Raw genomic sequence first — 25,311 nt, 5'->3', positions numbered from 1 at the left:
GTGGACTAAAAACTAAACTACAAGTTCTATTCCTTTTGTTAAATTTAAATGGACTTCTTCTGTAAGAAGCAATCAATTTCAAATCTCAAGCATTTCTAGGGCATCTGTTTTTCAATGTACAAGAGTTATGTACAACTTGGTTATATCCAACATAATTTAATTGGTATAGAATGCATTTTAAAGTAAACTATAGCAGACAATATAATTAGTCCCTTCTAAAAGGTTCTTCAAAAGATCATAAAACGAATCGTACCACTATAAACAAAAACAAAAGACTAAAAGGAAGTTAGAAGATACAGAACAATGGACTAGAAACAAAGCAAACCTGACTCAAGCATGAAGTGAACCAGCCCCCATATTGTATAGCTGCAGCAGTGGTAAGGTTTTTAACAGATGCCGCTATATTCCTTAGAACAGGATCATATGATATTAATGCTTTAAGTCTCTATCTTTCCACAGCTTACCAACTAGTGTTTAATTTGACTACCTTTCCACAGTTTTGGTTCAATTCCGTGTGACAGAATTAAGAAAATTACCACACAAAGGTCACAGAGAAATAAACTATATGACATCTTAGAAGTACCTGCCAAGTTATTTTCAAACTTGATTTATCAAGTCCAGGCCCAGAAACTCCTAGGGAATTTACACATGCAGATGTCACTGTCTGTACCTGATTTCCATATTGATCTGTAATCATTACATCTGTTAAAAAAAATTATGACGATTAAAATGATTATTAAGATGATTACCTCAGCAGCTGCTTTAATGAAACATTATGCAACATACCACAATACAGTGAAAACTTATGAGTATCACTGAATCAGAGTGGCTGAGGTTGGAAGGGACCTCTGGAGGTCACCTGGTCCAACCCCCCTACTCAAGCAGTGCCACTGAGAGCTGGCTGCCCAGGACCATGTCTAGATGGCTTTTGAGTATCTTCAAGAATGGCGACTCCACAACCTCCCTGGGCAACCTGTGCCAGTGCTTGGGCACCCTCACAGCGAAAAAGTGTTTCCTGATGTTCAGAGGGAACCTCCAGTGTTGCGGGTTGTGCCCACTGTCTCTGGTCCTGGTACTGGGCACCACTGAAAAGAGCCTGGCTCCATCCTCTTTGCACCTTTCCTTCAGGTGTTTGTATACATTGATAAGATTCCTCCATCTTGTGTGTATCAAAAGGCTATAAAAAATAAAGTAGCTATATAGTCGTATTGCATATTTGTGCTTCCCACTTTTTTTGAATAAAAATATTACTTGTTGGTATGAAGTTAAAATAAAATAAAAAAAAGTAATCTTAAAACTGGAAGCTGTTTTCCAACCTGTTAATTTGTTCCATGTGCTTTTCTTTGCTCATACACAAGCTTTTAATGTTCCAAAATACTGTAAGAATTTTTAATTTACTGTGCCATGTAGCAACTGCATACAGAAGCAGAAGAAGAATGAGAAGACTGATCCCTAACATGCCTTCCTCTTAGGTAAAGTTAACCTTAAAATGTTATAATGTGAAGTTTGTGCTTTTGAATAGTCTGAATGCCGTTACAGCCTGTAAGATTTTAGAACACATGAACTAAATAAAATTTTACATATAATTTGAACTCAGTGTGATAAATGTCCCAATGTACAAACTAAGAGGCAAATTTTATCAGAGAACTCCAGAATTGTAAAATGGCAATTAGAGAAGTCTTATCATCCTTCCATGAATGAGCATGTAAACCTGTTCTTTATATTAAAATAGCTGAAGATAATTCACTCTTGATGACATCTGTATACATAACAGGCTAATACACTGCAAAGAAAAAGAAATGTATGTTATAGAAAAAAAAAAAAAAAAAAAAAAAATCGAACAATATGCAAATACTCACCAATTTCACTTTGTAGTTCTTCACCCACCTGCAGTGTGTTTGGTCCTTTTAACTTACATTTAATGTGTTTGGGTTCATCAGGAAGGGGTCTAAATCAGCATATGAAAATTTACTTATAATCATTCTCATAAATGTAGTCACTTATAATAGTAGGCATGATAAAGCATAGAGCAGTTTTTAATTTGTTACTTTTTTAAAAAAAATTTTATCTTTGCGCATATTTACAGGTTCAGACCTCATGTGCACACAAGTTAGTCTTATCAGGGGGAGCTTATCAGACACTATTGACATAACAAACCACAACAGTGTTATGGGATTTTACCTTATGTGTAATAACTTGCCTACCAGTATTCTACCACAGATCAGATCATTAGACAGATAAAGCAGAACTCAAGTTTGGAATATTTTAAATCTTGGAAAAAAACATCCTCAACACCTCTAAGCCAAATTAACATGCAATTGTTTACATATTAAAATACATCTACTACTGTAAAACCGATTATAATTTCAGCATTAGTCCTGATGTGTACATACACAGTATTAAGAGTCTCCCTTGCTACAAAAATATTTCCTGACTTAAGGACCTGATTACAGCTAACAGCTTAAAACTTTTAGTGATACAGCTTTTCCTTAAAAGCAAAACAAAACTAGAGCACATTACAAAAATTATGGAGAAAATCATAAAAAAAAGAAAAATGAAATTTCCATTTCCTCTTTTGCTATGATAAAGCAGAAGTCATCAGCCTAAACTATGCCTAACACTAGTCTCTTAAAAATACTTTCTGATGTGCTTTTAAACAATCTCAGCCTTTCCTTCCATTTACTTGATGAAGATTAACATGTTATGTACTGGATCCTCAAATCTTTATGAATTATGCGACATCTGCAAGTTATTTAAGGTTTAGGGGTTATCCAACGCAATGTTTTTAACTCCTTCTGTGTGTTCTAAGTCAAAAATTACATTCAGATCTTTAAAACCACCATTAGAATGACCCTCAGTTAATTTTTATGACAACTACAATAGAATAACACCTAAATAGAATTTCACTGGTCTGAGACTGCTTTTCAATGACAACCAAAAATGTATTAAAAAAATTCAATTCAATCCCCTGTTACACTTCCCTTCAAGAAGAGACGTATCCAATCAGTCTGCCTTTCTACTCTTAAAAGTAGAATATGCTACTTAACTGAAGATTTTTCTGTCTCTGACAGTGTTGCATCATGGACAACTTTTTAAAAGCATTATGCTCCTAATATTTCAAAGAATATTAATGCTTGGTCGTACAACTTTTTTTTTCTGTGAAATGTCTAATTGCTACAAAGTTACCCTGGCATCAATCTGCTGTGAACTAGTTACTTAATTTTAATCATTTAAGAACACATGAAATACACTAAAGTAAATTAGAATCAGATTCATCTTAACAAATTTTATAATGATACATTAATTAGAGCTAATTACTGAGATGCACCAAGAGTGATGAACAGGCAGTTTTAAAGTTCCATTTACAGCCTGTCACTTTTGACTGAGGTATCAGATGCAGGCATTCAGCATTTGGCTAGATAAATATTGCCTTTACCTTCAAATTCATAACCTCTGTAAGGGTAACTATTAACTTCATAGGGATATTTCTTTTTGGTAACCAGTGACCTGACTCTTCAGTAAAACTAGTTATACTATAAGCTGATGTTTACTGAAAGTTTTCAAGGATAGCAATAATCTTCTTCAGTGTATGTATACTTACAAAACTGATTATAGAGCTGGATACAAATCACGATGGTGTCTTTCACATAGGTAATATTCTTATCTGTACACAATTTATATAAAAATCCCCACCCACTCAAACCTACATTCCCCTGTTAATTTGCCAACTGCTTTAATTATTTCCGCTTCCGTAGATATTTCTACCCCCACAGTACCGATCTACAATCCTTTGCCAACAACATAGTTCATAAAAAAATTATTTCAAATGAACAAACCTGACTGTGAATGCACTCTCCAAAGACACATGGTCATCAAGATAAGTAATTAGACAGTAACGTACATCTTTTACTGATGTTGGTACTTTTACATCAGGCAATAATCCCTGAATCAATTGCTCTCTGTTAATTCTGGGTGTCCAATTAACCTAAAATAAAAATTTCTTAAATTAATCAAAAGCTAAATTATTAATGATTAGCTACATAATACATTTATGGTCATTTTAAATATGTTGAAGTAACATACAGGCAACAGAATCTTCCAATGGAAAGCCTGTGCATTTCCCAACAGTAACCAATGCTAATTTCCCGAATACAGAAAATTACTTGGAAAAAAAAAAAAAAAAAAAACCAAACAAAGCAAAACATACATTAAGTTTCCCTCACTTATCTTGAATTAGGAAAGATTTGATTCTGAAAAATCTCAACAAAAAAAGCGTCACATATTTAGTGAAATACTACCTTTGTATTAGGCTCCACATATATACACAGATGGATAAGATAGGTAAGCAAATCTTCATGAAGGAATATTCCTATTCAAGGTTCCTAAATGTTGGGAAACCCCCAGATCTGAAGAGTCACAACTATGTCAGAATTATGTTTATGAGAAGCACTGGAAATTACTAACCTGCTTTTCATAATACTATGCTGAAGCATTTTTTAACATTTTATTAAATGTCTTTATCTCACTAAGGACACAATTTCCTTAAAATAATTTTTAAAATTTTAAAAATTTATTAAGCAGAGTATGAAGTTCCTATGTTTAATAACGCAGTCTTGAGGAATATTATTTCGTAGATTGATGTCTATGGATTTTAGAGAATCAGCATTCTATCTCTCTCCCGTAATATGCTGCTGTTTATTCAGAAGTACTTGCCTTGATTTTTTCTGCCACAGCTGGAGTTACGTGTATCTCCCTTTCTCCTTCATCATACATCTGAAATATAAGGTTGCGCATGACATCACCAGCAACCCAATTAATTTCATCCTGATGTTTAATTTGAATCGCTTTTTGTCCATCCACACTTAAAACCTGTAGTCTTGCAACATGACTGCTGGGAAGAAGTTTAATAATCTTTTCCACTGGTGGTACATCTTTACAACTCTATACATGGGGGAAATAAAAAAAGATATATAATTAAGATATTGAATAAACACGTATGTATAAATATAACTCCATAATAGACTATGGCACTACTCTGGATTACCAGGTATGACTTGTCTAAAGTAAATCAAAAGGATGTGCCAGAATACTTACAACTTTTAACAGATACTAGAATTGATGCTAGCTATTTAGAAAACATTTTCTATTCAAAAAATACTGTTATACAATTTACAAAATACTTAAGAGTAATCAAAAGTAACCTTTCATATACATCATCTTGCTGTATTTGTATTTGTTTACACATTTTTCAAGGTAAAATACCACGTGTTATTTTCTCCAGTAGTGTGGCTCTCCTGACTACAGAGAACTAGGATTTTCAACAGCATTAAAAAAATTCAAACTTCAAGAGCTTTAAGACTGAAATGCTACAAAAAAGCTACTGGTTTTTAACTACTGAAAAAATACATCCTTCTTCACTGCAGTTTTGGGGAACATTTTGCCATACCTATTCTGGCTCTAAATGTTTATGCAATGAAGGCAATGTCAGAAGGATCCCGAGAGTAAAAAGGGGAAGAAAAAAATCTCAGAAATAGTGCATATTTCTGAAACACTTCAGGGATTTCAGAAATAAAGAGTAAGAGGTGAAGAAAATTTGGAAAAAATTCTTTGCATTTTTATGATTTCCGAGAGAGGAAAAATGGCAGCCACCTGACTACCAGGCTTAGGATAACTAAAATAGTAACTTCTGGGGGTTAAGTTGATACATAAAATACTTTAGTACACTAGCAAGACAGCACAATAAACCATTTTCAATCTTTTGTTCATCCAAACATCTGAATCAATACTTACAAGTATTTCAATCCTCGCTTTCAGCATCTGGTCTTTCTTGATATTCTGTACGTGTATAACTGGACCAGTTAGAATATTTGTTCCTGCATTACTGCAGTCCACCGAATACACAGGAAGGTTTGAAGCACCTAAAAACTATTTAAAATGTAAAATTAAACTTCAGGTTTCATTTACAGAGCTACTAGGGTTATTCCATAAATTATTATTTGTGCAAGTCCAAATATATATAGGATTATTTACAGATAAATTTGATAGATTTCACTTTTCCAGAAGCCTGAAAAACCAACACATGTATTTTTTCGCAGGTGATAAGAGACGTGTGGGAGAAAAGAAGTTCTAGAAGTAAAATTCACTATTTATTCAACTGTTTTGTATCAACACATAAACACTAGTCTCTTTTGCCATTATGACAATAAATTCAATTAAGTTGTTAAATGAACCTCTTTTTCATTAATTTTCTAAAAATCACACATGAAACAGAATTTAAATCTCAAGTTCAACATGTCATCATACTACTGCTGATACCATCTACAGGAAGAGAATGTATGCATATAGAGTATAAATGGAATGTAGACCATTTTGCAGTGGGAAAAACATTTTTATTTGTTTACCCGTTCTTGCTGGAAGACTGATTTCACTAGAATTGGAAAAGTCACTTCCTTGAGTTACAAAAAACCCCAAACCCCTAGGTCCAAAATGGCTAAAGCTTTTTACTTCTAAAAGCCACGGTAACACCTGCATTCCCTTCTGGACTTAGACAAGTGCTTATGATAATAGTCTTGTCTAATAAAACTTTCATTTTGATCTTTAAAAAAAGAAAAAAGCAAGCTGTATGAAGATTTTTTCCTGAACAAGTTTTAGCATTGTATATGGCAAATATGACCTAAAATACCTTAAGCTTGTAGCTATATATTCTCACATAATTTTCTCTTCCATTTCTAAGGCTCAGTTCCTCTGATACTGAAATTTACTGAATGACTCGTAATAGATGAGACAAGAGAGTCACAGATATGGCTACCAAGCTAGAGAAACTTCAAAAGCATTATTAAAGATAATAAATTCTGTCTAGATGCCAAAATAGGCTTTTCTCCCAGCACTTTAAAAACTAAGTACCAAAATCCTTATGACACAATGAAATGCATTTACCTTACACTGAACTATCAACTTTGGCTGTGCTGTGATATTTCCTGATTCATCCAGTACTTCAACCTGAAAGGGGAAAGCTGTACCATTTTCAATCTTTAGAATTTCAGAATCTGGTTTTACTTTCAATTGATGAGGAGGGCCTGTAAAAATGCACAATTGCAGAACAGTGGTTATATTTTGGATAACCTGTGAGACACTGAATTTCAGTTTCTGCTATCTCAAAGAGTTTTTAAAGCCAAGCTACCATGATATTTGTGGTAACAAACCATTTACACCAAGTGTATTGGTTTATGCCAAGAAGTTCTAAAAGCTTCTTGTCCTTCAATACATACCACCTATCAATCTTCTGAATTAATTCAGTAAGGAATAGTTAGACAAACATGATGAACTTCAGCACATACAAGGTATAAACACATGATACAGTACTATTTACATACTATACAGATTCACATTCATCAAAAAGAAACTTGGAGCTTTCTCCTGACATGTTAAAACCAAAGGTATTAATGTTGAGATATCTGATCAATCATGATGTGCAGCAGTTTAATTACCAAAGCCACCACAGCTACAACTTGTATGGAAAGAAAAGCAAAAGAAAATGTTGTTAACATTACTTGAATAATGAAGTGAAGCTATTCAAATAAGTCTACCCCCTGGAACATATTATTATTTTATCAGTTTTAAAAAGAGAAGGAAGTGATAGATTATTATTAAAACACAAGTTCTGAAGGAACAAAGAAGGACATTTTTCAGAAACATCCTTTATGCATCATTCAATAAAACTTCCATTTCAAACTCACTGGTTGAAGAACAGGAAAGACTGAAATAGCTTTTATTCACTCCTTCCTCAAAAAAACAGCTTTAAGAGCCAAGGATAAGTCCAATGAGAAGAGGCAGTGAAGCATCTCTACATTTCCAACAGCTAAAGACTAATGAAGGATTAAGTTGCCTTCAATCCAAGGTAAATAACTAAGCAATACACAATACAATCTGTCTCAAGTCAGATCGTTCCACTCCATTTTCTCCATGAAGTAGAAGTCCTTAAAAGAATAATGGAATAAGCTGGGCATTGTTGGTCTAACAAAGCTTAAATACAGAATTTCTCTGCAAAATAAGGTGGGAAAGCCTAAAGTTTGGTAATCTAGGAGGCCAAAAATTAGCCTTCACACTATACCTTATCTCCCAAGTCCAGAAAAACACAGGTAACAAGGGGTAACAGGTATCATACAAGGGAATCCTCAGTATCAGGACATGTACAAAACAAAGTTCCAGTAACAGCAATGGACTTAACAGACTTCTACAGTTCTCTCTTGCATTATGATAAAGTCAACATGTAACACTAAAAATTTCAGACACAATCCTAACTGCCAAAGCATCCCTCGTTTGCTGAGGTAAGAAACTGAGTAAGCACTTATTAACTCCCAAGACATTTGCTACAGCGAGAACAGTTAATGCAGATAACTACCGGTTAAAGAGCTTAACGCTGAAGAAAATCGAGGGGATAAGAAATTAATTCATTCAGTGATGCTAGGTTAGAAAAAAATTAAAATAATTTAAAAATGAAGGGAAAAAACAGTCTTGAGTAAGCAGACAAATTCTAGCTGCTACAACAGACAACACTGGGCTGTGAGTCTGATGTTATTTCTGCCAAGAATGATATGCACTTAACTTTAGTTAGTTTCAATCATCACTTGGATGAGCTAGAATATCCTTTTTTATGTCTAACTAAATATTTTACCTTCTTGGGAAAACTGGCATTTCATTTACAGTGTCAGAATAAAATTTAACAGGTATTTTAAGGATACTTACCAGGCTGCAATCTTATTTTAAAGATTTGTGTGTCTTCTTTCAAACCAGGAAGAGTAACCTTCAGATTAAAGTTCTAATGAAAAGAATATTTTAAATATTAACCTTAAACAAAACCAGACCATAAATTACCTCAGTCATGTCAATTCATATATATGTAAATTTCAGAGGCCTATCCAAAATTTCTTGCACTGCTACATAAATCAAGATTTTTTTCACTGTACTAAAAATCTGTCTTTTTCATATTATTATTGCCAGAGACATTCAATCCAGGATGAACTACATGGTTCTGAAACCATTAAAAGCAGCTATCATAACTTGTGGTTTCCTGCTTAGAGGCTGTTTTAGTGGAGAAAAATATATCAGTCCATAAAAAAGTAGTTTTGAAAAAAGGATCTGCAAGTTCTGTGTTCATTATTCCTTAGCTAATTGCCTAAAGCAAGGCACCACAACTATTATCCATCTCATCTCTGACTAAGGCCGTAAGAAAAACAACTGTAGAACTGCATCACTAAAACTCATTTTCATATTAAAATCAGAGAATGAAACTGTCTCATCAATATTATTAAAAGCTCCAACATTAAAAAACTAGTTGCACTGCAGATAGGTGAATTTCCTATTTTATGTATTTGGTATTTGAGAATATTTAGTTGCAATTCAGGAACTGTCATTTTTACATGTTCAGAAATGCTGTCTCTGGAAAGGTTTAGTTTCATAATGCTTGCTTATGCCCTTCCCATGCCTGAGAAGGCATGTGCAACATTAACACCTTGTAGCCTAGATGAAAACCATCAGGCAATGATTTTGCTTAGATGGGTAAGAGGAGCATAGAGTGCAATGAGTTCTGGGCAGGTGCATCACAACTGCAGCCATATCAAACACTTGAGCTCCCCAGCTGATGGCTGGCCACACATGCACATGACAACTCTCCAGCTATGACCAGTCAGCCAACTATACTGGTCTGCCTGCAAGCCAAGCAGCCCCATTAACCAAATGGTGAATCACAAGAAAATGGGAAGGCAAAATATACTAATGTTACATGTTGTGGGACTGGCCAGGGAGGGGAAGGAAAAAGAAAAAAGAAAGGCACGGCGGGGGGCGGGGGAGGAAGGGGGTATGGAGAGGGGGAAGATAAGGGAAAAATAAAGTGGGAAATAAAAACACAGGAAACCACTAGAGCTGGGTAACTGCTATTTAATGTTAGTAAGTTGAATTCTTCACTAGTTCATTCAATCAGGCTTTGTATTCATGCACTAGACACTCCTCATATGCTCCCCTTGTTTTAGTTTCAACCCCTTTTCTGCAGTACTAATTTTTACTTAATACTCTCTTCCTAATACTGTACTATTTATGACTACAATTAATCACTTTACATCTTTAACTTCATTCCTTTTAATCTTTCAACATCTGTGTCCTCTAGGGAAGTTCTTTTCCCTTATCTTTCATGATCCCTTTATCTACTTTACTTTTGCTTTTAAGTCTGCTTCTACATATACTGAAGTACTTCAAAATTAAAAGAAGAAAAAAGAAATATTGTTTTCCTTTTTTAAACTCCCTTCTTCACCCTGCTCCTGACTGTTTTCAAAATCCTACAAGGGAGCAGTTGTCTTGCTATTGCTTACACAGTTGTCTTAAAATTTTCGATTCCATATCTCTCTCTGTCTTGACTTGTTTGGGTAGATTTAAATCAATGACAACAGAAGTAAGTTAAGTCTGCTTTCTCCTTCTTGTCTATCAGTATTTCCTTCATTGACAACTGTGATATTCTATATTTCCTATCTCAATCAAGTTTCTCTTCTCCATTTGGCCTGATTATTCCTTCGACATTTTCTTCCTTACTCCTTTCTCCAAAAAACACTGACTTGAATTTTTATCATGCTCTCCATTTGTTTCTTTTTTGTTCTCTTGTTCACTTTCTCCTTCTACATTCTTTCCAGAATCCTATTACTAGATGTTTCTCTGAAATATTTTAGCTGTTCTATTACCATTTCAAAATCAACTTTTAAGGTGCTGAAAATTTCTCCTATGTTCTTCCCTGCTTCTTATTTTAAATTAAGCACTGAAAATTACACTGTATTTATGTTTTAAAATTATCTGTTGTTTTAGTCTGTTGTCCCACCCTCCTTCTTTTAGCCATTATTCTTCATTACCATCCTAAACAGTCCTTTTTTCATATAAATTAGAACCACCACTTTCAGTGCCAGTTCCAGTATTGCCTCCAACATTTTATGCAATTAGGCAACGTGAGAAAATAAGAGCCCTTCTTTTCCAGTATTATGGATGATTTTATCTCTGTACTGCAAGTTCCTTAAATGACTCTTGATCTTTTACCCCTCACCAAATTTATGTCTTGGCCCGTTCACTTTATTACCACTCATTAACTATTACTACACACCAACTCAACTACAAGAATGAAAGATTTCAGTGCTCCCCTATGCTACTTCAGTGCACTGGTCACCAGGATTATTTAGCTTAAGCCAATTTCAGCACCAGTTTAAGCTAAAATAGCTGATTTAGCACGCTGGGTACACTACCACACACTCGTGTTACCCAGCCCCTCTAGCTCCAGTCCCATCAGCTAACAGAGTGCAGCTGTGGGAAGGACAAATTACGCCAGGTAGAGCTGTAAGACATCATTTGAAAATATTCCAAGAAATACCTGTAGTCAGCTGTGTAGACCAAACTTGGAAAACACTATGTGACAATCCATTTTACACACAAATTATTTGCTCTGTGGTTTGTTTCTTTTTAAAAGTATGTTACTTTAAGTTTAAATTCATTAGCCTACCTTGCCCTGGCAACTATTTACACAGCCTTTAGCAGTGACACCCTTAATGATGCACTTTGCTTCTGCTGTTATTTCTCCATACTCCAATGTCAATCCACTAGAAAAATACATAGAAAACAAAATAGAATCAATTTTACAACAAACACATTGTTTTAATATACAAGATACTTTCAGATATTCTTATGGAAATAAAAGCAAAAAATGCCAGTTAATTTATGTGAGAAGTATCCATTGTATCACTCAGAAAAACTCCAAAGAATTACTAAATTAATGTCAAATAAGAAAGGACAAAAAAAAAAAAAACCCAAAAAAACAACAAAAAAAGATGGTTGAATTACCTAGCTTCAAGAATTGGTTTAATGCCAGTTGTCAACTGTGTTGCATGACCAAATTCATCCTGCAATTCCAAAGGAATATTAAAAGGTACTCCAACTCGAAAAGGGAGGTCCAAAAGACCAACTGAAAATTTCTCTGGTTTGCCCTCTAGGAGAAAAGAATAATACATTTTTAGAAGTAATTATGTGTGTTTATTGGCTTTTTCTTAATTAAGGCTGCAATTAAGTCAAATGGTATTCATCCTCAAAGTAAACAGGCTGTTCAGAATACTGTTGTAACCAAAATAATGTTTTATTGATTCATCCTTTTTTCAACTTACAGTAACATAAAACCAACAGTTGATAGCATTAGACTACACTGTAAGAAACATAACAGGACAGCCAAATCTTCCACAGTACTTAGAAAATCAATACAGCATCTGAAAGTGAACAAGTTCCTTGTAGACAGCTTTCCTTAAACATTTCATTGCTTTAATTCTGTTAAAATCATTCATGCAACAAAATGTTTTTGTTCTACACTATCCCAAATTTGAGTGATAAAGATGATTAATGAGTATTTGAAAAATAAATGTGAGTGCATCCTTCCTGGGAAATCTGGCCCTGTTAGACTGCCTCCAATTAGGCACTAAAAAATGAGACCAAACAGAGCAGTACAAATGGGAGCTTGTAAATCAGAGTAATCTTTTGTGGAATCAAACTGTCTTGGCCAAGTGGCCATTGAAAAAAAGCAGCAATGCAGTGCTGAGATAAATGGTAGATAAATAACCTATCAAATTATTTTGGACTCAAATTAACAACTATTTTCACTACCAACAGGCATCATTATCAGGGAGCTTCTTTTGAACAAGAAATATGAAAATCATGGGGGGAGAGAAAATGTTACCTTGTATTGGACAAGATTATTTATCTGTTACAAAAAGACCTCAACCTTACAGTGTTTACAATTTTATTTACAAGTGAATGATAAACTGTAAAATGATTTGACAAAATTACAGTAAAATAACTTCAAAGTGAATAACTACCAAAAGAAAGTGTCTGAACTAAGACCACAAAATTTATAGACTGACTTAGAAAGTTCAGTTGAACTGGCATTTATGATGACTTCTTTAGCTTACCAAGAACTGTAAACACCAAACAACCACCTACTGTTAGAGAAATAAAATAATTTGTTTCTCAGACTAAAAAGCTGTTAATTGCAGTTTAGATTTTAATTGTTTTCTGGGTTTTTAGGATCTATGTACAGAAAGAGTTGCACAAATGTTAATATTTTGGAATGAGTGTGAGGATGTATGGCTGCCTCTGAGACTACAAAAAACATTGCAAAAATAAAGACTTGAAATATTAACTTTTCAAGACTGAAGGTATTAAACATGTCAAATTATCTTATGACTAGATAAAAAAGCAGCAACAGATAGCAAAAGCTGCTTTTGGTACCCTTATGTTAAAAGTACCAAACTACTAGTTCATTAGATTTTTAGAGTGTATATTCCTTTCCAAGGAGATCTGTTCATTTCGGTTTTTATGACTGAAGGAACCTTTAATTGAAGGCTGCCATGCTGGGGAAAGCCACAATACTCTTGAAAAATAATTAAAGAAATATAGAATGCAACTTTACAACTTTTAAGATTCTTTTTGCTTTGATAAAGAGATACAGAAGGAACAGACAAGATTCATTCATGTATTCGTGTAGAGAAACAGATTTCTTTTTTTAAATTTTCTTGGAAGTTCACAGAAGTATCTTGAGACTTCAATACCAGGTATTCAGCCATATGTTTAAATAATTACTCTTTTCAAGTAATGCCAAACTTTTTCTGTATTATCATACAAGAATACCTCTTTGTATTCTGCCAATAATACTTTTGCAGAAGCTTTTAGAAGAATATGCTCCAAAGAACTCTTTTCTGCTTAAAGGATTTGTGTTCAAAGCATCTAGTTTTGTGTAAAAAATTCAAGACTACTAAAAGCATCTATTTTTTCTTGATCTTCTGGAAACAAATGTTAGCTCTACCTCCCAAACTTGTGATGAAAATACTCATGTTAATATTAAACACAAAAGTAGTAGTATTTTTTGTCTTCCCCCTTCTCCATCCCCCTTGTAGATAATGCTTACAGAATGGTTGAGGTTGGAAGGGACCTCTGGAGGTCATCTTATCCACACCCTTGGCTCAAGCAGGGCCACCTAAAGCCAGTTGCCCAGGACCACATCCAGATAACTTTTGAGTATCACCAAGAATGGAGATTCCACAACCTCTTGGGTAACCTACACCAGTGCTTGGGCAACTTGTGCCAATGCTTGGTCACCCTCACAGTGTAAGAGTGTTTCCTGATGTTCTGAGGGAACCTCCTGTATTTCAGGTTGTGGCCATTGCCTCTTGTCCTGTCACTGGGCACCACTGAAAAGAGCCTGGCTCCATCTTTACACTCTCCCTTCCGGTATTTATAGACATCAATAAGATCCCCATGAATCTTCTTTTCTCCAGGCAGAGCATCCCCAGCTCTTCCAGCCTTTCTCCATATGCGAGATGCTCCAAGTCCCCTGAATATCTTCATGGCCCTTTGCTGGACTCTCTTCAGTATGTCCATGGCTCTGCGTTGTAGTGTAATGTGCACAGAACTGGACACAGTACTCCAGTTCTGGTCACACCAGTGCTGAGCAGAGAGGAAGGATCACTTCCCTTAAACTGCTGGCAATGCTCCTCCTAATGCAGCCCAAGATGCTGCTGCTCTTTGCAGCTAGGTCACACTGCTGGCTCATGTTCACCATGCTGTCCACCAGGACATCCAGGTCCTTTTCTGCAAAGCTGCTTTTCAGTTGGTTAAGTACCAGCCTGTACTGGTGCATGGGGTTGTTTTTCTCCAGGTGCAGGACTTTACACTTCCCCTTGTTGAACTTCATGAGGTTCCCGTCAGCCCATTTCTCCAGCCTGTTGAGGTCCCTCTGGATGGCAGCACAACTCTGATGTATCTGCCATTCTTTCCAGTTTTGTGTCATTGGCAGATTTGCTGAAGGCACAATCTGCCCCATCACCCAGATCATTAATGAAGATGTTAAACAGAATCAGACCCAGTACTGACCCTATTTACCCCTAGGGTAACCTCTAGTTACTGGCCTCCACCTAGACTTCGTGTCATTGAACACCGCTCTCTGAGCCTAGCCATTCTGTCAGTTATCAATCCACCTCACTGTCTGCTCATCCAGCCCATACTTCATCAGCTTCTCTATGAGGATCTTATGGGAGACATTGTTGAAAGCCTTACCGAAGTCTATGTAGACGACATCTGCTGCTCACCTCACATCTACCAAGCTAGGCATTTCATCATAGAAGGTGAATCCATGCTAACTACTTCTCATGATCACCTTGTCCCTCATGTGCCTGGAAATGGTTTCCAGGTGTGTGAGCTGTTACAGGCAGGATGCAGCAACAACCACAGAAATACCAAAGAGTAAATTTATTCTTGTTACTTTGCGACACAAGGGATCTCTGTAGCAACACCCAGAAAGAAGCATGCAAGTGGGGATGCAGGTGCCGTGGAGCTTGGTCCTTGCTAGCCAGAAAAAGAAGAAATAAAAGATCTCGAACTAGCTGCTTTTGCCTGTATATATCAGAGATTTTCGCAGGTGTACTTCTCCACCGTGCTTTGACCCTTCCCACAGCAGGGCTGGAACATCAAGGACATTCGATAAGATGCCTCTGAGTCTCTCACAGGCCTATGCTACCTAAATGCAGACATTCTACCTGTCAAGCCATCAAGTACGCAAAGCTAAACAACAATCAGAATGATATGTGTGTTTTTCGACACCCCAGCTGCAAGTCATTTGAGCTGATGTATGCCCACACCAGGATTAGTTGATCCATCACCTTTCCCAGGGATCAAGATGAAGTTGACTGGCCTGTAGTCCCATGGGTCCTCCTTCTTGCCCCTTTTCAAGATAGGAGTGACATTTGCTTTCTACAATCATCAAGCAGTTCTCCCAATTGCCGTGATTACTCAATTACTGAGAGTGGCTTCACAATGACATGATCCAGCTCTCTCTGCCTCATGTGTGCACCTAGTCATGGCTCATGGACTTATGTATGACCAGTTTGCTTAGGTATTGCCTGATCTGATCCTCTTTCATCAAGGGTTTATCTTCCTTTTTCCAGACCTTCCACCGGTCTCTGGGTTCTGGGATTCCTGAATGTCCATCTTGCTAGTTACTATGGAGGCAAAGGTGTTCAGTACCTCAGCCTGTTCCATGTCCTGTATCCCCTCCCTCACTCAACAGTGGGCCCATGTTTACCCTAGTCATCCTTTTATCACCTATGTATTTATAGAAGCCCAACTTGTTGCCTTTGGTATCCCTTGCCAGGGATTCCAGTTTCAATTCAAATTGGACTTTGGCTTTTCTAACCTCATCCCTGCACGCTCCGCTAGCATCTCTGTATTCCTCCCAGGTTACCTGTGCCTGCTTCTACCTTCTATATGCTTTTTTTTTTTGTGTTGAGTTTTGCCAGGAGCTCCTTGTTCATCCATGCAGGCCTTCTGGCATTTTTGCCTGACTTCCTATTCATTGGATGGAAGCTTGGAGGAGGTGATCTCTGAATATTAACCAGCTTTCTCGGGACGCCTTTTCATCCAGGGCCTTACCCCATTGAATTCCACCAGACAGATGTCTGAGAAGGCCAGCATTATCTGTCCTGAAGTCCAAGGTTCATTTCTGCCCTTCTTCTGCCTTTCACAGTCCTCAACCCTACTATCTAATGGTCACATCAGTCAAGGCTGCCTTCAACCTTCACATCCCCAAAGAGCCCTTTTCCTTGTTTGTGAGTACAAGATCCAGCAGAGCACCTCTCCTTATTGGTTCCTCTATCAATTGAGTCAGGAAATTGCTATTGATGTACTCCAGAAACCTCCTGGATTGCTTATGTCCTGCTGTGTTGTCCCTCCAGCAGATATTGGGGTGGTTGAAGTGCCCCCACAAAGACCAGAGTCTGCGATAACGATGCTGCTTCTGGCTGCCTGCAGAAGGCCTCATCCACTCATTCTTCTTGGTTAGGTGGCCTATAGCAGACACCCACTACAGTTTCAGCCATACTGGTGTGCTCTTTAACCCTCACTCAAAAGATCTCAGTGGGCTCATCATCCATCCCCAGGCACACCTCTGTGCATTCCAGATGTTCTCTTACATAAAGGGCAACTTCACATCCTTGTCTTCCTGGTTTGCCTTTCCTAAAGAGCCTGTATCCATTGCAACACTCCAGTTATGCAAGCCATGCCACCACATCTCCACGTTTCTAGCACGATCATAGCCCTGCAGTTCAGAGAGGCACCAAAGCATGCTGATAACCCTGAAAGGGTTTTGGTGATTCCTCCATAACGGTCCCTTTGTAGGCACTTCCTTGCATACATGCAATTGCTGGAGGTGAGTCCACTTCAGCTCCATTTTATGATTTTTCTGCCACATCACTCTGCTTGTCAACCATGTCCATCACTCCCTCCTAGGGCTGTTGGTAACTCTCTTCCTCTGCTGTCAGTTACTAGCTTAATTTTGGCTTGGCTTTTACCACTTCAGAAAAAGGCAAAGTCACAGGATGGCAAAAGGGCCAAACAAAATTTTTCTTTTTGAACTGGAAACTGAGTACCAGAGACCAAGAGAAGATCTACGCTTTTAATGTATGTAGGCCACGAATTTTTGGATTACTATCTAAAAGCACATTTACATAAAAGGATGAGTCATGGTGATAAGACGGAGCAGGGGATGTATAATCCTTAGTTAACATGTATTTTTGCAAATTAATTTAGCAAGTAAATAACTACACATTTTCTTTAAAGTGAATTAGGTAATAGAATCAAAATTACATATTTTTTTTAAAAATCCTATGAAATCTCATTTGCAGGCAACATATTACTCCTTTATAATTTAAAAGCTAATTGTGTTTCATATTTCTGGACAGAAAGAGCAACTTCAACCTCATCTACAGCTTTAACCTTTTTCATAAATATATGCGTATTTTCCCTGGAAATTAAGTCTCTTCAGCAAAAAGAAATAAAACTTCTTCAGAGAAAGGTTTATAAACAAAAACTAACTAGCCACTAACAGATACACACAAATAATTTACGAAATAAAATTGACATTTTAGAGGATGAGAGAAACAGGACTAGTAAGGCTGTACCAGAAACATGATGCATCCATATGTTGTGTATCTTACCATCTTCAACAGTGGCATTAAAATCAGAATCCATCATTCACATACTATTTTATGCCACATTCTTGCCATACATTCTCGTATGTATGTAAGAGTGACATCAGACATATTTAACAGTATTATTTCTATTTTGGCATTCCAGTAAGTATTTTATGATGGTTAATGCAAAGATACATAACCCATTATAACTGAAAGAGAATTTAGTTTTGCATAGGATTGTTCTTTTAATTAATTAAAAAAAAACCCCAAACCCTTCAATCTCAACGAGGATATTTTAAATGCATAACCTGGTTTTAAATTAATTTCTATCTGTGGTTTATGCATGAGAGTTGGCCTAATGAATGTTAGTTTTATGAAAGAATTTTTATGCCAATAACATGAGGAAAAAGGGTGATTCTAATTAAGTAAAAGTTTATTTTTACTAAGTACATTCAGGGAAGTTCACATCAGGGAAAAGCTTTTGATTCCATCACACTTTTTTGTAAATCTGCCTGTATAGCAGAGCCAACACTCTACAAGTGAGATCAAAATCTATTAGACAAAAAAATATTTTTTCCCCGAAAATGCTTCATATTTTACATACTTTTCAGCACTGAAAATTACCTCTCAACTAAAACATTAATAATTTTGATATACAATGAATCAAAATGGAAACATTAAAAGTATAAAATTGGCATGACTGGAATTCTTACCTATAATAGTAAATTTAAATATTTTAGATGGTAGAGGCCTCCCTGCATAAGTGTCTGCATTACTTTCATTCAATACTACTTGCAGTTTCAAGGTGTAGTTCCCAAGTTTCTGAAGATTTTCTAAACAGAAATACAAAATACTATTAGAAAGCAAAAGTAGTAAAATTTCAAATAAGCTGATAATATTGCATATGTGAACTTACCCATTTTTTTAAACCAGTAAGGCCATTTTCCTCCATGCTGACTGATATGGGAAATTATTTCTTTATTCCCAGTAGGTGCTGAAAAACAAATAATTAGCTATATGAATTTAGATTTTACACCATAATTCTTCATTTTTTCAAGGATTAGTATCACTCATTATTAAGCATTACCATCACTTCTAAATCTAAGAAATATTAATTCAGCTTCACAATTAAACATGCTGATCACAGCTAAAAAAATGAATACCCTACCTAATTCCATTTTAATTAAAAATTGCTAGCCTCAAACACATTAAACTGAAACCAGCAGGTTTGTAAAATGAAATTTTACTAGCTCTTTGGTTATATGTTCCCTGTTAAGTTTGAGTACTTGGAGGCTGTGCTCCACACTGGGAACTGATCAACTTGACAAATGACCGTAACAAATTAGCTTAAATGGGAGCAATAATAAAAATGTACAGTTGACTGGATGTATAATTGAGGAAAAAAGAACACTCTTTTCCTGCTCAGAATTACTGTCTCTGTCTTTATAAACACTTCTGCAGCATTAAGATGCTTCTAAGAAGAGAACACACTGAAACTTTGAGGCAATGTTTTAGTGACTGGTTCTATAACTTAAGATCAATGCAGGCATAAGATTTATTGTTTGAAACTTCAAGAGGCATTAATATATTTGTTTTACAAAATATAATTTTCAATAAATTCAGAAGATGACTGCAGTTAGATTAAACAGAATAAAAAAGAAGAAATGCAGTAAAAATATACGCTGTTTTTTAGCTAAGTACAACTGTTTCAGACCCTATTCTTGCACGAAACTGTATTATATAAGATAAAGTAACAGCTGTCAATTTTCTTAGGTGTATTTCTTTGAATGTGTAATTCTAGAAGTAGGAGGCTATTAAAATAAAAATAAATTTTGTTGGTGTTTTGTAGTAAAAGCTAATTCTGTTTTCTGTATTGGGTTTTTTTTCACCTTCAGTAGTTACTGAGACAATAAAACTTCTCAAGTTACTGCAGTTTTCCTATTGCAGTGTCAGCTGCCAAAGTTAAACTGAAAGTGTCTCTGTATTATGCGAAATGCATACCTGGAAGATGCATGCCTTTCTTCTTGTACTGCCCCAGTATAGATCTAAGGCAGAAATTTATCTATAGGAAGTGAAAAAAGTCTAATACTTCTGTTCATAGTGATACACAAAAGGTGACAATAAAACAAATGGGATCTTGGAAGAGAACAAACAAGAAAACTTTGTCTTTTAAAGGCAGGGTTGTTCCATTCTAATGTTCTGAGAGGAGACAATCCCAAGAGAAGTTCTGCACAAGAAAGTTACCACGTATGTCCAATGTTGTTGTCTCTGTGATGAAGAAACATCCTGATGTTTTATTTGAACAATAGACTAAATTATTTCAGTGGAGTCACATGCAAAGATTCAGAACTTTCTTGGCAATTTTTCAATTTTTTCCTTTACTAGAGGAAAATCCCTTCAAAGACTCTGTGTTAGTAGTGATTAATGAGCTCTCCTCTGTCATTTTGCTAGAAAGCACCATTAGCACTTCCTAACCACCATGTTCTTTTCTTGACACTTCCACAGAAACATATTTATGAATATTACCAGTATCCCTACAATCACTGTGATATGGAAGGCTGCACTTAGTACAAACTGTGTACCACAAACAGCACAAGAAATTAAGTTTTTACAGACACTGTAAGTTTTGCAAAAATACAAACGTGAAGCTAAATTATTTAAATTTGGTTGGTTTTCTCACACCAACAGAAGAGAATTCTCATTCATTGTTGACTTTTTTTTTTTGTTGTCTGAAACCTTTTGGAAACAAATGTTCTTCTAGAGACAAAAGCCACCTTTTACTCACATGATTACTATGGCACCAACATTTTCTTCTCAAATGAACAAGGTTTCCATGTATAATATTCTGAAAACAACAGGTGACTAAATGTCCCTGCTATGATATAATATAGATCCATGGAGGGTACAGCAGAGGAAAAGTGTCTGTAATTTTGTTTCAAATGAAATATTACTAGCTGCTAGCCATAGCCTTCCTGAACTGGGAGAATTCAATGGGGGAAGGTGGGGGAAGAGGGGTGGGAAGAGAGAGGGACAGGGGGATCTCTGAAGAGCATCTCCCATTGCAGTTTACAGGAGGGAACTGGCATGATAATTGTTTGGTCAGAAGAACAGTCAACTAAGTTCTAAAATAAATACTTCAGTGATGAAAACAACTTGCTGAAGAGCTCAAAAACCTGAAAAGGTGATTCACTATTGACACAGCACCTACTTGAGTATTTTAACAGAAGTGCCTGCAATTTAACTGAGTAATCAAGAGTGATTTAAAAATAGTCTTCTGAGATATAAATGCTTATTTCTCAGCCTCACCACCCATGTATGATTTTGAAAAAACACTTCCTGGAACCCAGCTTTCCTGGCAGCGCCCTCCCATCAACCCTAACCTGAAATTTTAGAGCGAGCCTTAGAGAAACCCACTGATGGCCCACAATAAAACCCAACGCATCCAAACAAGTAAGAAACAAAAAAAAACAACCACCCCTCACAGCCCTGTTCTCCTGGCAGTCCATGCTTCCCTTTGCCAGACATTTTCCATAGGCAGCCTCTTTCTCTTTATCCTCCTCTTATATGGTAGCCCCTTTCTGTTCCTGCTCCACTTAGATCTTTCAGCTTTCTCTTTCTCTCAGCTCTAACCCATAACCCCACACCTTACCTTCTGGCCAAACCTTACAAGCCCCACATCATCATGGCCCACATAAAAAATTTCTCTTATCCCAGGTGTCTTGCCAGCCTCACTTCCCTTGTCCAAACCTTAGACAAGGTGTTCCTGCCACAGCCCAGACAATAAGTTTCTCACAGTCTAGTTCTGCTGCCTCACCCTTTGCTTTGCCAGCTCTTTTTATCCCCACTGCATCCCTTGACTTTCTCATCCTCTCAACCCTAATTCAAACCCTGATCTTGAGTTGAACCTTGTGTACGGCTCCTCAGTAACAGACCAGATACAAAAGTTTCTCACAGCTCAACCCTCCTGGCAGTACGCAGTACATTTTGCCAAATATTCTACTCTTCAAAAGAGAGACTTTTTGTACTTTGTAAGATGTTTGCTGTTGGCCTTTATATGGGTGTAACCACTTTAGTACAAATGAGAGCTTTGTATTTTAAGAAAGACTAGGGGTTTAAGTTTGACAGGTGTGCCATGCCCCAACTGGCACTTACAATGGACATGCACAGCTGATGGTCCCCATATATCAAGTGCCATTAAAATACCATGTGTAGTCTTATGACACATATACTAAACTGAAGCTAAGATACTTCTATTTGGTTTCCTTTGACACATATAGCTACAGTAACCTCAGTGCTTCAGAAAAGTATTTTTACCTTATCTTATTGGATAAAGGAATTAGATTTCCCTATTTCATATGCCATACGCCTGTAGGCTATTACTACTGTTTATGGAGCACCTCCCTTATGAGGACAGTCTGAGAGAGTCGGGATTGTTCAGCCTGGAGAAGAGAAGGCTCCAGGGAGACTTGATAGCAGCCTTCCAGTACTTAGCAGGGGCCTACAGGGAAGGTGGGGAGGGACTCTCAGGGAGTGTAGGGATAGGGCAAGGACTAATGGTTTTAAACTGGAAGAGGGTAGATTTAGATTAGATATTAGGGAGAAATTCTTTACTCTGAGGGTGGTGAGACACTGGCACAGGTTGCCCAGAGAAGCTGTGGTGCCCCCTCCCTGGAAGGGTTCAAGGCCAGGCTGGACGGGGCTGGGAGCACCCTGGTCTAGTGGAAGGTGTTATCAGGGGTGTTGGAATGAGATGATCTTTAAGGTCCTTTCCAAGCCAAAGCATTCTATGATTCTACGAACATCAAGTAAAGCACCCATAAAACGATAACACAATACAGTAACTCACAAGAAACTTGAATTTTTAAAATCCTGAAGTGACTTTACGTTAGATACTAAGCAAGTCTGGTCTCTCCTTTTATGCAACTCATGTGAATTGTTATGTTAACTATAGAATCATTAACCATTTTAACCATGTTCTTATGCATATTAAGTAGCCAGCCTGGAACTGAACGATCCTTCTCTCATGTGACAGAAGATGTAATCATAATACAGCATTAAGACATTAAAGATTTGGCATTGAAGCAATTGTCATTTCATGAAATTTAGCTTTGGTGTACCACATGCTCTGATGGCATATTGTTCTTAAAATTAAAAGCTATATCCATCTATCAAATTCTAATCGGTATTATATGTATATGCACAAAGAAATATATTATTAATTTTTAAAATAATAAAGACTCATTTAAATATACTGAATTACTTACAATGTAAAATAACCTTTAGTTCAACAAGAAGTTTCTTTGAACCTCCGTGGCTTGTACCTGGGAGTTTTTGCATTGCTTCTCCTTTTTTATTCAAAATTTCTATTCTTAATGCTCCTGTAAAAAAAAAAAAAAAAAAAAAAAAGGACTTTTAAAATATACTGTATATTGTAAGCAATTTGAGATTACTGTATGCTTATTTTTTTGTGCATAATATAATTTAAAATTGACATTTAATATAAATAATATAAATTTAAATTGACATTTTTCTTTTCAGTATTTGGAAGAAAAAAAATATACCTATCGGTGTACCAGCAAATCTTGTTTCATTTGGTAATAACTCATCTCCTTCAGGCCACGTTACTGATAATTTTTCAGGAAGTCTAATGGAAAAGAATGAACAGTTTTTCTGCGAGTTAAAAAACAGGGTAGGTTATCTTTAGTAGAATATACACAAAGATATTTTTTGGGGAAAAAAACCTCAATGATCTACTTATTAGAGTTCTAGGATTTTTTTGTTGCTACTGAAACAGCTGACTGCTTTCCCATTTGGTAAAAAAGCTGAACAACTTCTTGTTTCTGAACAAATACCAAAACTGCTATTAGGAACTCTACAAGTAAATACTTAAAATTTAGAGCTTACCTTGCCATTTCATCTTCTATGTACTTTTTGACAACTTTGTCAGACACTGTTCTGTCAAGTTTTGAGATTGGAATGGTTTTCATTTCAGCATACAATGCCTGAGGTTCCTGAAAAAAAAATTGAGTGCAGTTGCAGTTATAAACAGCCAGATTACAGTATGTCAGAGAAGTACCTCTCTATCAAGGGACTAGACAAACAGACATAATACAATATGATAACGAATACTACCTGGTGACTCCAGAAGACACAGTTCTAACATTTGCTGAAGGACAAGGGTTAAGAATGGATGCACAACATTCTATTGATGCCAACTGTGACACTACATTTCACATGCAATTTTAAATAAATCTGATCATTGATCGCGAATAATAATTTTAATATATTTACATTAAAATTAATGTAACTAAGCAGTTTGGTTCTTTCTAGATTATTGAATCTCAAAAAAAACCCAAAATATAATTTTCAAAACTTATTTTAAAGTTGTTTAAGTAAGTCTGACCCAGAATTATGTTTATAAAGATTCCATAGTCATACTAGGTGTGTGAATCCTTTTGTCGCAGTTTGGGCCTGGTCGGCAGCCAACCACCACGCAGCCACTCTCTCTTCCTTCTCTTCTGGCAATAAGAAGGGACAGAGAGCCAGGCTTGGGGTTCGAGATAGGACTGGGATGGGGAAAAAAATCCCCCTTTATGGGCACGAGCAAAAGGCAGACTCGTGAGGGGAAGAAAAAAAAGAACATACATTTATTACAGACACTAACAACACTTAACAGAGTAGGACAGTGAGAAGCATTGCCACATCTTGAGAACACCTTCCCCCCACCCCTCCCTTCTTCCCAGGCTCAGCTCTGCTCCCAGTATCTCTACCTCCTCCACCAGTGGCGCAGGGGCAGGGAATGGGGGGTGCAGTCAGTGCTGCCACTTTCTTTATCTTCGGTGGGGGGAGCTTCCGGAACTTCTTCCCCCTGCTCCATCATGGTCCCCCTCTGACAGGAGACACTCCTCCACAAACTTTCTCTGACATGAGTCCCTCCTACGGGCCACAGTGTTCCCCACACTGCTCCATCGTGGGACACTAACTTTCTCTGACTGGATTCCCTCCCACAGCTGTAGCCCTTCTTGAGCTGCTCCGGCGTGGGACTCCCTCGCATGCTGCAATCCTCCCAGAGCTGAATTACAGCAGCGGGGCTACCTTTTCCCACAAGACCCTGGCCTTCTTCAGCACAGACACCTTGATGATCGGTGGAAACCACAGGCCATAAATCAATGTCTGCTCCACCGTAGATCTTCATGGGTGGCAGGGGGGGCCGCGCTACCATCTCACCACAGGATACAGGGGGGTCTCTGCTCCGGCACACCTCCCCCCTCCTTTCTTC

The 25,311-nt window shown here is 36.8% G+C and overlaps 1 protein-coding gene across 2 annotated transcripts in view; it reads right to left on the bottom strand.

The window, feature by feature from the left end:
- The window catches only part of SMCHD1 (structural maintenance of chromosomes flexible hinge domain containing 1), a 79,730-nt gene that overhangs the window by 27,083 nt on the left and 27,336 nt on the right, over positions 1-25,311 (bottom strand). For both annotated transcript variants that reach the window (XM_042797944.1, XM_032987667.2), the window contains exons 15-28: positions 23,937-24,043; positions 23,594-23,676; positions 23,297-23,410; positions 18,949-19,026; positions 18,746-18,865; positions 11,869-12,013; positions 11,531-11,627; positions 8,746-8,818; positions 6,937-7,076; positions 5,791-5,925; positions 4,714-4,941; positions 3,837-3,985; positions 1,860-1,948; positions 584-702 (exon numbers count right to left, since the gene is read on the bottom strand). In XM_042797944.1, the coding sequence (XP_042653878.1) occupies positions 584-702; positions 1,860-1,948; positions 3,837-3,985; positions 4,714-4,941; positions 5,791-5,925; positions 6,937-7,076; positions 8,746-8,818; positions 11,531-11,627; positions 11,869-12,013; positions 18,746-18,865; positions 18,949-19,026; positions 23,297-23,410; positions 23,594-23,676; positions 23,937-24,043 (1,677 nt within the window). The remainder of the gene's footprint in view (positions 1-583; positions 703-1,859; positions 1,949-3,836; positions 3,986-4,713; positions 4,942-5,790; positions 5,926-6,936; positions 7,077-8,745; positions 8,819-11,530; positions 11,628-11,868; positions 12,014-18,745; positions 18,866-18,948; positions 19,027-23,296; positions 23,411-23,593; positions 23,677-23,936; positions 24,044-25,311) is intronic.

Source organism: Tyto alba, unplaced genomic scaffold (assembly GCF_018691265.1).
Source record: "Tyto alba isolate M040663 unplaced genomic scaffold, T.alba_DEE_v4.0 Super-Scaffold_27, whole genome shotgun sequence".
Lineage (NCBI taxonomy): Eukaryota > Metazoa > Chordata > Aves > Strigiformes > Tytonidae > Tyto > Tyto alba.
The sequence above is the reverse complement of the archived record's forward strand: the minus strand, read 5'-3'. Positions and strand labels throughout refer to the sequence as shown.